The sequence below is a fragment of the Stenella coeruleoalba genome (assembly GCF_951394435.1).
Source record: "Stenella coeruleoalba genome assembly, chromosome: 16".
NCBI classification, from domain to species: domain Eukaryota; kingdom Metazoa; phylum Chordata; class Mammalia; order Artiodactyla; family Delphinidae; genus Stenella; species Stenella coeruleoalba.
In genome coordinates this window covers 45,197,508-45,211,939 of record NC_137162.1, presented here as the reverse complement: position 1 = coordinate 45,211,939, position 14,432 = coordinate 45,197,508, and the positions used below count along the sequence as shown (strand labels likewise).

Genomic DNA, 14,432 nt, shown 5'->3' with positions numbered 1-14,432 from the left:
GCTTCCGTTAAGATCTCCGCTCTCCCGAGGCCTCTGGCTGCCGCTCCTCGCAGGCCTGGCCCGCCCCGCTCCCTCCGCCCCCGGCGCCAGCCACGGCAGAGCCCTCGCGGCAGCCGGGAGTTGAGGACCGAAGCCGCGCCCGGCAGCCCGTTGCCCAGTCGGCACCGCCCCACAGCGGCCAGCTCGCGCTCCTGAGGCCCCGGCCCACTCACCGCGCCAGCCCGCCGCCGCCCTCGCTCGCTCGCCCCGCGCCCTTCGCGCCACCGGAAGTGCAGGCCGAGCCGTTCGCCTGCGCCGCGCGGTCGCTCTAGGATCCTGGCGGAGTGACCCTCTATGCTCACGGGCCCAGCGGAAAAAAGCAACTTTTCGTTTCTTCCCGCCGTTTTGTTTTCCTCTCCTACCCCTGGAAGGCGTCCTGTGGCCCCCAGGACCACAAGACCTTTGAGATGGAGGAGCCACCCACAGGGCCGACGAGCTGCAGCCTGTGTGTCACGGCTTTTGAAACGCAACACCAGCCTATCCCACCCTGAGACTTCATTCTTTTACAAATATTGTTTAATTATTATATAGAGGTACTTTTGGACAGCCTAAACTGTTCCCGATATTTTTCATGAGTCAACTTACTTGATTATACCAAAAAGCCCTTACAAAATGGGAACGATCATACTCATTTTACAGGTAAGGAAACCAAGGCTTAGGGTAGAAGTTTGCTCGAGTTCAGACAGTGTATAAGTGGATGGCCAAGGACTGGAATGGCTCCAAAGTCTCGTGATTTCCAACACACCCCCTTTTTTCTCTTTAGTAATGATCTCTCCTGGTTCTCATTTCTTACAGCCAACCTCCTCCTCTGCCAACCTAACCTGTGCTGGGTCACCCCATCTCCTCTCTTCTCTCCGGGCCCTCGTTTGCCTGCAGAACTCCTTCAGTCTAATGGCTTCAGATACCATCTGTAGTCGCTGAAGACTCCCTAACTGGTAACTCCAGTCCAACCTTGGGATGCAAATATTACTGAACTCTAGATTTATATATCCAGTTAATTACTCAATGCCATTTGCACGTGTGATGGACATCCCAAACCTAACATACCCCCAGATATTCACCTAACCTGATAGAAGATCTTTCTGGGAAAACTGGGTCAAGAGAGGCCAGATCCCTTAATGGCTGGGGTTCCTCTGGGAAACAGCTCGCAGTGGGGTCCAGTGTGTCCCTGAGCCCAGTTGTATTTGAAGGGCTCATTCTAGGAAGAAGAGGCTTCTGGGCTGAGAACAGTCTTGGCAAGACAGCTTCCTTTTACTATAGCTTTGTCCCTTGCACCCCACTCCCTTGCAGACAGACAGAGACACACACCAAAAAGCACTGTCTCAACAGGGAGCACTGCTGCCTTGGGTCTGCATTTGGCAACAATGCAAAAGAAGCCGGTCACATGTGTGGTCCAAGGGCCAAGTGCAGTAAGGAGCAGTCTATCTCCCATGAAGGGCCCCTGAACAAGGGTTCTGTCCACCAAGTCTGAGACTTTGCTTTCTGTTTCCTTTGGGTTCTCTGGGAAAGGAAACTCTGGGAATTCCCATTCCTGAGTTTGCAGAAAACATCTCTGTTAAAAGCCCAGCCAGGAGGGAGCAGAGCCCCACCCGAATGCTGGGAGTCCAAGGGCGGGTCAGCAGCTGGCTTTCTCCCAGACAATCACAGCTCATGGGGGCTAAATACAGCACTTGTACTTGCTGTTTTTACATTTGGAAAGGCTTGAGTCCGACTGCCTTTCCTGCCCGATCATGGCTGAGGGACTGAGGGGCAGGGAGGCTGCTGCCCAGCAGGGCACCTGACAAAAATATCCCACTGCTGCTTTGCAGCTGCAGGGCACCTGTGTCCTGCCCACATGGGCACATTGTGTATTGCCAGCTTCTCCACAGATCACCTGATCCGACAGGATAAGCCTCGTGCTTTGTTTCCCTAGGACTAAGGGGCCAGATGTATCCTGGGTGGACAAACAGCATTATTTTAACAGTGGGAAGGTCTTTAATCCATTTTCTTGTAAACATTCTAAGCAGGTAGCATATGGTTATCACCATGGGAAAAACAAGCTCTTTTTTGGTTCCTTCTGGTAATTTGCTCTGGGCAAATCACCCTGTTTTTCCTGAGTTCAGATCTTCTTTTGCAATCATGTTGATTTTATCCTGTGTTTATGATTTTCCCTGGTTCCGGAGGCCTGACCTGGGAAGACTGTCCTGTTTTAGGAGAGGACACTCATCACAGGAATTCTTCACTTTATCTTTGGATAACATTTACTACCTGCGATACCAGTGAGTTAAGCAACATATGACAAATAATCTATGCTCTGTGGAGAGAGGCACATGGAACTCCCATACAAACCATCAGGAAACCGCAGAGCCAAACAGAGAAAGTCAGGGTGAGCTGAATTAGCAGCTTTTCAAATTGCCTCTGAAAAGCAAGTAGTGTTGATGAAAAGTTTTGTAATGCCCCAGATGATTGCAGAAGTGCACAGGCATACCTTGTTTTACTGTGCTTTGCTTTATAGTGCTTCACAGGTATTGCATTTTGTTTGTTTGTTTTAATTGAAGGTTTGTGGCAACCCTGCATTGAATAAATCCATTGGTGCCATTTTCCCAATAACCTTTGCTCACTTTGCGTCTCTGTGTCACATTTTGGTAATTCTCACTGTGGACAAAAAAAATGTAGCCAGCCATTTCAGTAAACGAGAAATGTTGGTGCTATCAAGACATCAGCCACTGCAGCTGCTCCAAGGGGTGCACCCTGAGGGCAGCTTAGGATGGAGAGAAACAGGATACTGGCCCTAGATAGTTAAGATGCGTATCTAAGGAATAATTTTAATGAACCCAGACTCTTGCATCTTCCCATACACCAAAAGGCACTAAAATCATTAACTTGAGACTTCTGCTTTTTGTGGTCAGCAGTCATGTTTTGGTGTTCAACTACATGTTTGGCTTTTTTTTTTTTAAGCAAAAACTCCTGCATATCTTGGTTCCTCCCCTACCTCTTTGGAACAGTTCCTCAGAGCTGTCTGACAGGCTGTCTCATGGGATATAGTTCTCAGTAAGGTCCCCAAATAAAACATAACTCACAAATTTTAGGTTGTGCTTTTTTTTCAGTTGACATCACAATTTTCAAGCCTTTCATTATTATATTTGTTATGGTGATCTGTGATCAATAATCTTTGATGTTTCTATTGCAAAAAGATTACAACTTGGCTCAAATGATTGTTAGCATTTTTTAGCAATAACGTATTTTAAAATTAAGGTACGTACATTGTTTTTTTAGACAAAATGCCATTGTACACTTTAGACTATAGTAGGGCATAAATGTAATTTTTATATGCACTGGGAAACCAATCTGTGTGACTCACTTTATTGTGATATTTGCTTTATTGCAGTGGCCTGGAACCAACCCTGCAACATCTCTGAGGTATGTCTGTACATTTTCCCCTTTTTGTACAACTTGTTAGTGATTTCTTAGCTATGTTATTCAGAAGTTAGTTTTGATAATTCTATTTCACAAGTGACACGTATCGAGATAGGCCTTAAATGAAGTAATATTGTAACAACTGAAAGAAAAAAAACCCCAAAAGCAAAACTGGGGATGTTTACAGAGGGTTTCTTCATCTGATGGCTTCCCATGTGCCAAGCCCTGTCTGCTCCAGGGCTGGCAGGCCTCTTCAGGCTAGAATGTCACACACACTCTCTTAGGCAAGTCGGGCTCAGCCTTGGGCCTCCTTCCAGGGACCTTCACCATCTCTCTGCCCTGCTGGTCCCCTGACCATCCAGGGTGTGTGGCCTGCTTCTCCCAGGTCTTGTCTGAGACCCCTGAACACAGGGCACAGCATGGCTCTGTCTTTGTCCCTCTAGGGCTGAGCACAGGTCTGGCACAAGGCGGTCCCTCAATTACTGCTGAACAATGGACAACAGTTGTGCTTGACCTGAGCTTATAAATACGGTCTGGGAGCTATTTCACTATTTTACTGAGGAGCCCTGTTTGAGTCGTTCTCTACCCTCTCCTAGACCCTGTCACCTTGCCCCGCCCCCAGCCCTGCAAGATTCCCGAGGTCCTCCTGATGCTGGGACTCTGCGATTCGGGGTGACCCTTGTGCTTGTTGTCCAGGCTGTCCACAGACCCCCACCAATGACTCCTCCTCTGGGCCCTGCAGCTGCCTCTGTCCTCAGGCCCCACACCAGCCCCAAGCATGTGCACGGAAAGGAAGGAGTCGTGTCAGTGTCATGAGCCGCGGGCTGTGGCTCAGCTTTGGCTCTTCTGCCAAACTTGGCCACGCGGCCTGTGGGACAGGAGTGTCAGAGGTTAGGTCAGAAGGTCAGGGTGGACACACACAAGCAAAAAATAAAGCTTGGACCTAACTCCTTCAGTTCAATACCTCACACCTTTATTGAGTACCCAGGAAACTATGCTGCCAAAGGCAAGCAGAGACAGCAGAAACTACAGCGGACCCTCCCCTGGGCGTCTCTGCGCCTGCCTCTGTGCCAGGTCGGGGCAATCCTGTTGCGAAGTTCACCCTGAACGGTGGGTTCCATTGGCACGGCTGCTCCCAGGCTCTGTTCTTTATGGGCGCTGCACAAGGCACCGAGGGAATCTCCCTCATATTGAATTTCTGTATTTGGGAGACTTTATACTTTTTCCCTTTAAATCCGCTATCCATGGGCCCCAGTGGGAGAACTTGGTCTTCAGTTTGCTCTGTTTTGGACAAACACCTCACATGACCAATGTAAACTGTTACACAATTTTTGCAAATGCCTTCTTGTTCATTCCAGATGTTTTCCATCAGCTGACAAACCCAGATCGTTCTGCATCTGGCCCCAGGGAATTCAAAGCCCTTTCTCCTCAAACAGACATTTTTCCCTTGGTGGCCCTTTGATGGGAAGTATTGAGAGAGGAGGAACGCACACCCAGAGAGGGCAGAAGGCACACAGGTGTCCGAGGAGAGCAGCAACGGGGCAGAGCGCGGCCTTCCCGAGCCACTGCCGGCGGTCCCTGGACAGCTCCTGGACCCGCACGCACCCTGGCAGCATCCTTTACAATGCCACGCGGGTCACCTCCTCAATGTGATCAAACTGACATGTTTCTGGCAGCGAGCTCCTTGTAAGAATCCCTTCAGGTCTTGCTGAGGAAGCTCAGAGTGAGTGTTGCAGAGAGAAGATGGGCTGCTGGTGGTCTTACTCCCAGTCTGACCTCTGCTGCCGGGGCACGGGGCTATGTGAGGCTCATGGAGTGACATCAGAGGCTCGAGGGCCAGGGACGCCATGGTGAAGTGATGGCTGGGAGCATCGCACACCCCATACCCGCTGGCAGCCCTTGCTTTACCCAGCGGAGTTTCTGAGTGGCAGCATGAGACGAGGGCAGACGGGGGTCGAGTGGCTCATGTGTTTGATGAGGATAAGGGCTTGTGGTTCTGGGCTGGGCACTGGGAGAGCAGATGGAGCCCACGCCCTAGCAACAAGGTCATGTCCTGCTCCCGTGAGCAGGAGACGTGTGGAGTGAACAGAACTGGCCATGCTATGCAGCTACATAAGTGGCCCATGTCACAGCTTCAGGGCTGCTCACGGCCCGGGCCAGTCTCACACGCAGACCCCACCCAGCAAGTTCCTGGCTCCTCAGGCTTAGGTCTGGGCACAGTGAGTGCTCACCTTGGAGCCAAGAGCCAGGGACATGGGACTCACGCTACCTAGGCAGGTGGACAGGTAGAAACACGGGTGCTGGATTCCTCAGCCAGTGTGACCAATGTGTGTGACAATCAGGGCCCGGCCACCAGCGCTCAGAGTGCGCTGGCTGCTGGGGGCTTCGGAAGAGGCAGGTGCTGGTGGGCTACTTGGCCTCCACCAGCTGCTCCAGGCGCTGTAGCATCGTCAGACGCAGGGCTTGGAACCTGGAGGGAGACACAGCCAAGAGGACTTACTGCTACTGGAGGGGACAGGGAGGGGGCGAGCAAGGGAGCACATAGATGCTGGGCCCGGAGACCCACGGCTCCTGACCAGCTGATTAGTGGCCACTGTCTCTCCTCTGCCAGGAGAGGGAAAAGCCAGGCCCACATCCCACAAGACCACTGGCTTTGAGGAGCAGTCAAACAGGGCTGCAGAGCCTGCCAAGCTTCAAAGCAGAGTGATCTTTCTATTCCAAAGATTCTCCAGTACAAGATACGGGGACATATGTATATGCATAGCTGATTCACTTTGTTATAAAGCAGAAACTAACACACCATTGTAAAGCAATTATACTCCAATAAAGATGTTAAAAAAAAAAAAAGATTCTCCAGTACAGACAGGAGTGTGCTGGAGTATACAGGGCGGCAAAGTAGGGATCAGGAAGCCTGCGTTCAAGCCCTGGCTCTGCAGTCACGTGGTGCTGCCTCCTTATCACAGGCCGCTGTTTCCTCTCTGTACATTGAACAGGCTGACCAGGTGACCCTCAAGTCCTTTCTAGCCACGGTGACACTGCTGACTGCATGTAGACTGTTTCCTCTGATCGAGGTCTCTGCTGACTGCCTGAATGGGGCCTGACTGCACACATAGAAGCCTTTCTAAGAATCATTCAGCCAGATGCCAGAATCGGAACCAGTCCCCTGACCGCGGGCCCTCACAGCAGCCTCTCTCCTTCCCTGCCTAAGAGGGACTCTGGGACCGAGCTTCCCCTGCAGAGGGAGAGACAGATCATTGGGATGTGCAACCTGGCTGACCTCACACAGCCGGGCCCTGAGGTAGCTTCCCCAGGAGCCAGCAGGTAACACCTGCTCACCTTTCCATTGAACTGGTCCCCTGCACCTGCAAACATCAGCTGGTGCAGGCAGTTCCAATAACTGCTGCTTTGGGACAGGCCTAGAATTCCGGCTAGCGTGAAAGGCCCAGGCGAGGCAGAAGGTGCACAAGCAGGCCCCCTCTCGGTTGTTCCTCCAGAGCAATGTCACCAGCAGAACACACAGCCCTGGTCCAGGGCCCACCCGTGCTCCTGCCTGACTCTCCTGGGCATCTTTCAGCAGCGTGTGCCTGTCCTGTGCTGGCGAGATTGCCGAGGCTAGAGGAGTGGTCTGGGCTGCATCCCCCTATTCTGGCAGGCTGTCACCCCAGCTTGGTGTCAGTGTTGAGCAAGGGGTCAGAGGGCGGTGCTGGGGAGCCAGGGTTAGCAGGTGTCCCCGAGCTGCATGAGGACACCTGGCACACCTGGAGGAGAGAGGCCTCCCAGCCGCGGGCCCGGGTGCTCTGCCCTGCAGACTTGCCCTGACGTTCAGTACCCACGACTGGCTCTTTAAGTGCTGCTTACTTCATGGTCAGTTTGATTATTTCTCTTTCCTCCTCTTCTTTTAATTTTTCAACAAAACTGTCCAGCACCGGCATTTCAAACTTAATGTACTGAGCGACCTAGAAAATCCAAGAACATTTTAATGTGTTTTAAATTAGAAGCCAAAATGTGTTTTCTTTTCCTCGTGGCTTCCGTAGTGGCCGATTCAGCAGTCTTAAATCCAAGGAAGAGGCTGTCCTGCTTTCCTCCCACGCCCAGCACTGCTCTGTGTGTACCAGGATGGGAGGATGGAGCCCATTCTTACCTGAAAGGCAACTACGATCGCTGGGAGGAAAGATTAAGCTGAATTTTAGGAAAAGCATTCAATAGTGAGTGGAGTCACACTGGGTGTTCTCTGGGGGTGGGGTGGAGACGGTGGGAATGCCATTGTTTTTAACAATGGAATGAAACTACACTAGTCTGAATGGCTCAAGGGATACAGGGTCACTGGGCCTTCTCCTTGGGGTCCACACCCTACAGGCCTTTTCTGTGCAGGGAGTTTGGAAATGTGCCCATTGCCCAGCCAGGACTCAGGCTGTCCTGAGACACAGACCTCCATAGGGTCCCTTCCATAAGCCCTAGTTAGGCCCTAGTTAAGGAGCCCTTGTTGTGGGCTTTAATGCAATGACAACAAACCACGCTCCAACGAAGGAAAAGATTCTATCTGTCTGAGGGGGAAAGGCCAGGCCATGGTTTTCTAAGACCCAACTTCTTATCTCCCCTGAGCCAGCTGATACATCTGGTGGTGGCTGACAGGAAGAAGAAGGGCTGAAACCAATACTGTACTGGTCCTTCAGAACGGCCATGGGGGCCCTGGAAGCATCGCCCAAGAGGGCTCTGCCCAAGGTCACCTTAAGAGCCCTTGGGGGTCCGCCATGCTGTCCCCCAGCCCCTAACTCAGGAGCAGGCCTCCCCGAGCCTCAGCTCTCACTCACTTCGTGGGGGACTTCCTCGCCCAAGTCAGCTTCCATCAGGAATATCCTGGCAATCTTCTCACAGGGCCCGTGCAGGATTCTGGAAATCAGCGGGTACTCAGAGTCTTTTAATTTTGTCCTCTCTGAAAAAGAAAGCGGTGGACAAAATTCATGGCATCTCTGTGTCTCTTTGTTCCAGGACAGGAACGTAATGGAAGACAGGTGTCCAGGGGGCCTGGCAACACTGCCAGGTGTTGTGTGGTGGACACTGCCCTGATGATGTGTGATCATGTCCTTCAGTGAAGGCCCAGCTCCGAGAGGAACAGTGGCTGAAGGAGCGGGGAATGGGGAAGTGGACTTGGGGAGGCCAGGCCTGCTCAGTTATCAGACCTGTGCTGTGCAGCACTGGACACAGGGCCATGCAGTACAAGTTCTGCAACAGCAGTTCTCAGTGGGCGAGGGGCTTCTGTTCCACCTTGAAGACCCAGATGCACATTCCTCCCCACTCCCTGCTGAACCTACTGGAGAGAGTGGCTTACCATATGGTTTTGGTGGGATTCTCAAAGGGATGACAGTGTGCCTGGATTTGGGCCTGGGAGGGATGCTCGTGGTGGGGGCATAGCATGTCCCGAGACCAGGAGGGCACCTGCCCCGTGCCCGCTGCACAAGCCAGCCCAGCCCTCAGAGAAGGAGCACAGCTGGTGAGCTTGCCAAATGGACAGGGACTTTTGTTTTTATGATCAGGAAGCAAAGGCAGACACTTACCCCCAGACTCGTGAACGATGTAGAGTGCAAACTCACTGGGACCATTTTCCACCTGCACAGGTAGTAATAGGAAGTCAGACCACGGCTTTTCCAGACAGGAGAGACAGAAAGGGACCCCTGGTAGTAACCACATCCTCAGTGCCACACACACAAATCCCCAGGGACCCTCCCCTCTCTCTGCTTAAATTCCCAGAGATGCCAGCTCAGCTGAGGAAACCTTGGTCATCCTTCTAGCCAGGAGCCATGGCTTTCTCCAGCCCCCTCCCCCAACAGAACAGCAAACCACCAGCAACTGGGGCAGGGCCGTCTGTGGCCAGACTTACTCGGAACTTGTTCAGCAGCAGGGTGAGGACCTGCAGGGTGGTCATGGTGCTGTTGACTCTCACGTTGGTCATGGACCCATAGGCAGGAGTAAACACGGAGGTCTGTACAGGAACGGGGAGGCAGTTCAGGGCAAGTCCAGAGGGGACACGGGGCTGACATCACACAGGGTCTGGGCATACTGTCGGCCAGATGGTGCTGAGCAGGCTGGAGCAGTAGGCGAACCTGAGCTTCGGGAACACCTGCGTCTATCCATCCACAAAGATCCACACACGAGCTATGCCCAGATCTGGGCACGCACAGGGAAGCTGTAACAACTCACATCTTACAGAGGCCTCTAAGGAAGATGCCTACAAAGCTATACGGTCCAGCTCTCTGGATTCCAGGAACCAGGGCCGTAGAAGTAACTCACAAGGGGTTGGGGGAACCAGTCTCTCCTTCACTCTTTCTATCCATCAAATCACCAAGTGTCTGCTGATCCGAAGGCTGAACATTCTCCAATCTGTCCACTCCTCTCCATGCTCCCAGTGGTGCCTGAGGTGAGGCCCTCCGCTTACACTGCATCAGCTTCTCAACTCTCCCCTTCCAGTCTCCGCCCTTTCAATCCATTACCCACACTGTTGGCCAGAGGAACAACCTTTCAAAATTCTGCAACTCAAAGTGTGTTCTGGACCAGCTGTCAGCTACAGTCTCAGGCCCCCCGAGTCCAGACTCCTGGATCAAAATCTGCATTCGAGGGCTTCCCTGGTGGCGCAGTGGTTGAGAGTCCGCCTGCCGATGCAGGGGACACGGGTTCGTGCCCCGGTCCAGGAAGATCCCACATGCCGTGGAGTGGCTGGGCCCGTTAGCCATGGCCGCTGAGCCTGCGAGTCCGGAGCCTGCGCTCAGCAACGAGAGAGGCCACACCAGTGAGAGGCCCGCGTACCGCAAAAAAAAAAAAATCTGCATTTGAGGAAACTGCCCCGTGATGCTACCTGTAGGGTACACTTTGAGAAGTACTGTCTTACAGCATGTCCCACAGCCTAGACAGTGCCATCCGTGGCTCCTCTCATGTTATGCACATGTGATACATGGTTCCCTCCCAAGTACCCTGTGCTCTAGCCACATGGCTTCTGCACAGTTATGGGGGCCCGTGACATTCTCACAGGTATCTTGCCTTTGTTTATAAGACACCATCCGTGAAAGTCAACCAGGGCATTGTCTGAGGCTTATTGAGTCCTCAATGATCACTAGCTAGGTAGGAAACCTGCTAAACACTTTATATATAATCTTTGATTTAATTCTCACGACAGCCCTTAGAAGTACCTGTCACTAGTCCCCTTTTCTTAGGAAAGACATGGAAGCTTGGACAGGTTAAGGGGCTTGTCAGCATCACCCATCTAGAAAGGGCAGAGCTGCCCCAAACCCCATGCTTCACCACTGTGGCACAGGGGCCTCCCTGCGTGTCTGACTTCCGTGTGGGTAAGCTCCTCCTCGCTTTCCAAATTCCAATTCACACATTCCTCCCGTATGGCCCTAGCTCTGCTTTTCCCAGTAGGGGCTCGGGGTGTGCGAGGGACTTGTTCAGCGTCTGCAGCTGGTCCCCGAGTACCAGAGCCAGACTCAAACTTGGACCTGCCTTCTGCACAGTGAAATGTAGAATGCCTCTGGGTGATACAGAAAGCCAGCCTAGGTTTTCAGTTTCTAAGAAATATGGAATACAGAAGTCAGGCTATTTCTAGGAGAAGAAAGGTCATGTCAATAAGACATTGTTAGTGTTTCTTCTGCCTGAAGTTTTTTCTCAAGAAGATACCAACCAACTCCATGTAGGAACAAGGGTACCGTGGCTGTTTTCCCATCTCTAACCACAGTGGTTTTCCCCTCACAGAACACATTTGAATCTAACAGGCCAGGGCAAAGCAGTGAAAACAAGTACTAAGTTTGACCCAGTCTGGAAATCAAGCCAACATTGCTGTGAATAAGAACACTTTTGGAAAATAATTGAGTGAAGCAATAGGGTACAGTTCTAAGAAATAAAACCTGGAATAACAACCCCAGGAAGTTAATTCTAGGAATTTTTTTTTTTTAATTGTTGCCTGTGGCTCAAGTACTTTGTTGCCTGATTTCTAGGGACACTGATTCTGAATGCATGTAGCGCAGGGAGAAAAAGAGGGAGCCCCTTACTCATCCAGGAGATGTGAATCAACTGTCCAACATGCCTAAGACACTAGTTCCTGTCCTGGCAGGTACTCAATTTGCCTGGAAGAATGGGTCTACATTTCGGCGCAGGTAAATCTGTGACTGGGGGAAAATCTGCCCTTACTGGGGCCTGAATGGGTAGTGTATCGAGTGTTGGGCTGGCTGGCTAAGAAGCCCTTCTTGGCAGGATGGCTCCAATGGACATGAAAGGCTGTGATGAAAGCCCTCACTGTTCATTTGTTCATTTCAAAGGCTACAGGGTGCTCAGACATCTCCATGTCCCTGTGACATTTCGAATGACTAACGTAAGATTTAATGTGCCCAACACCCCTCTTAGAGATGACTCCTTTAGAGTAGAGGTGAATGTACTGAAGACAAATTCCGCTATTTGGTACCCTGAGTCATGGAGCAAAAAGCTCCTTTTTAGGAATGTAGAACTAGAAAGAGCCTAAACCCGTGCAAATAGTCTTTCTAAATTTTTGAGTAATCCCTTAAAATAGCATATCAATATATATTCAAATACTAGCACATGGTACTTAACACTTTAAGGACAAAACCCCTTTGGAGCAAGATTTAAAGAATACCCAAGTCAGACGGTGGGTTCTTTGGCTAATCTAGACATTCTTAATCTCTGTTTAACTTCAGCCCTGCCTCCCCCTCCCTCTCTCAGGAAACTACTCTCAAATAGTCCTGGGTTTTCCTGGATTTAGTAAAGATAACCTATTGTCCCTCATGAACACTCACTGCAAACCTAGCAGGGAGTGGAGGGAGGTCCTGATGGTGAAGCAGGGTCCTTTCAGCTGCCTTGCTGAATTCTTCATCCCGAAGTGCAGGGCACCCCAAGAGTGGCTTGAATGGCTCCCAGCAGACCTCACCTGGGGGACTGTCCTTCAGATCTGACCCTGAGACCTCCCTTTGCCCAGGCTCCCCTTCCCCTCCCACGAGTCATCACCTATCAAGAAGGCAGCTGCTTAACCTAAAAACCTTGGCTTCCAGTTTCCCAGTGCTGCAGGATGTGGCTCTGTTACCGGGACACTCCCATCTAGGGCCTCACCCACACGGCCACTCGTGCCATTTATAGTAATCAACTTCTCCTTTTACAGTTTGGTTTGTTTACGGAATGATGTCATCTGGGGAAGGAGCTCTTTTTCCTGAGGTCAGTACAATACTTGGACAAAAGGCTAATTGCTGGGAATAAGGAGAAGTGTGGGTTCTCTGGGACACAGACACACGTGCTCCTGGGCACACCTCAACCTAGTTGCCTTCATCTACCAAGTGGAAATGACAGTAGGGGACAGGACGTTCCCATATCAACTGAGCTTGGGTGGAAACCTCATAGAAAATCGCCTGATTAAAAGTGAATTTGGTATCACTTTCCAAATATCCATGCAACTTTTTTTTTTTTTTTTTGCGGTACGTGGGCCTCTCACTGTTGTGGCCTCTCCTGTTGCAGAGCACAGGCTCCGGAGGCGCAGGCTCAGTGGCCATGGCTCACGGACCGAGCTGCTCCGCGGCATGTGGGATCTTCCCAGACCGGGGCACGAACCCGCGTCCCCTGCATTGGCAGGTGGACTCTCAACCACTGCGCCACCAGGGAAGCCCTCCATGCAACTTTTGAGAATGAATTGACAGTGAGTGTGTGATGGAAAATATACAGGCTTTGGGGCCATGAAGTGGAATGATATTTTGATGTGACTTTGGGCGAGACAGTTCTCCTCCTGAGCCCGTTTCTCCATCGGGGCAGGGGCATGACCACATCTGCACACAGGGCCATGGTGAGGGTGAATTCTGGCATGACCGCCACGGGGCCCGGCCTACAGAAGGCCCAGTGGTTACACCCGTGCTTGGGGCTGTTCCCTGTGGCCTCAGCTTCAGGGCCCAGGGGAGAGGCCAGGCTGGGACATCACCTTGTGGTTGTAAAAGTGCCCGTTGATAGAGAACCGATGTCGCCGGATCCTCTGGGCCTCACCGGGGGCGCGGCACCTGGGCCGCCTCTGGATCACACAGGCTGCATCGCTCTTGGTCCGCATAAGCTGTGGGGTCTCCTCGTCCTCCTCCACGGGCTCTGTGGTGAGAAGTGGATGAGGGGGTCAGGCTGGGGTGAGGGCGGTGGTGACAGAACTGCTCCCGTGGTGGTCCCGAGTGTGGAGCGTGGCTCCCTGTAGCACTGGGCTGCAGCAGACGGCGATGTGACCACTGTCCCTGAGTCGGAGGCTGGGGTCCAGCCTGCGTGATGCCCACTTTGCAGATGGGAAAGGTGATCCCCAGACAGGATAACCTGTGTCACCATGCCACATGGCCATAAGCCTCCGGGCCTCTGTCTCCAGGGATCCAGAGCAGGACTTTGACAGCCCCAGCCCTGTCCTCTGGGACAAGCCCTTCACTGAGTGCAAGGGGAGAGCACCGAGAGGACAGACACACAGGGATGGATCCCAGTGTGTGGGGAAGAGGTCCCAGATGCCTGCAAGGCCAGGAGGCAGCCGCACCCTCTGCTGATGTTCTCTCCTTTCTATAAGGGTGCGTGTTGCAGGGACTCAGGCAAACGACATCACCTCTGCAAGCCTCTGATTCCTTTTCCCTCGGTGAGGAGTCGATGAGAAAGCCTCTTCCGGGTTAAGGAGGGATTTAGCAGGGGCTGCAGCTGAAGGGAAACAGGCCATTCTTTGCTACTCCACAAAGCTGATATTCAGAGACGGTGGTCATGAGCCAACCCCTCCCTTCCTTCCCACCCCAGATGAGCAGGACAGGGCCCCCCTGACCTGAGCTGTCTCTGGAACTCTCCTCCCTGGGTCCGGCCTGAGCGCCTGGTTCTTGGGCAGTGACTCTGCCATCCTGAAGAGGTGGCTCCTTTCTGAAAAGAGACAATCGTGGTGCTCAGAGGGCTGTAGGCAGAGAAAAGTAGCTCAGGTCAAAGGGAAGAGGCTGGCTGCCTTTGGGGACAGG

General features: G+C 52.2%; 1 protein-coding gene across 3 annotated transcripts in view; it reads right to left on the bottom strand.

Moving 5' to 3' along the window:
• Positions 1 to 4,026: 4,026 nt before the first annotated feature.
• The window catches only part of RASSF4 (Ras association domain family member 4), a 34,588-nt gene continuing 24,182 nt past the window's right edge, over positions 4,027 to 14,432 (bottom strand). For 2 of the 3 annotated variants that reach the window (XM_079899186.1, XM_079899187.1), the window contains exons 5-11: positions 14,249 to 14,340; positions 13,397 to 13,554; positions 9,314 to 9,415; positions 8,991 to 9,042; positions 8,247 to 8,368; positions 7,294 to 7,391; positions 4,027 to 5,905 (exon numbers count right to left, since the gene is read on the bottom strand). In XM_079899186.1, coding sequence (XP_079755312.1) covers positions 5,845 to 5,905; positions 7,294 to 7,391; positions 8,247 to 8,368; positions 8,991 to 9,042; positions 9,314 to 9,415; positions 13,397 to 13,554; positions 14,249 to 14,340 — 685 coding nt within the window. In that variant the 3' untranslated portion in view covers positions 4,027 to 5,844. The remainder of the gene's footprint in view (positions 5,906 to 7,293; positions 7,392 to 8,246; positions 8,369 to 8,990; positions 9,043 to 9,313; positions 9,416 to 13,396; positions 13,555 to 14,248; positions 14,341 to 14,432) is intronic. The other variant, XM_079899188.1, reaches the window with a different exon arrangement.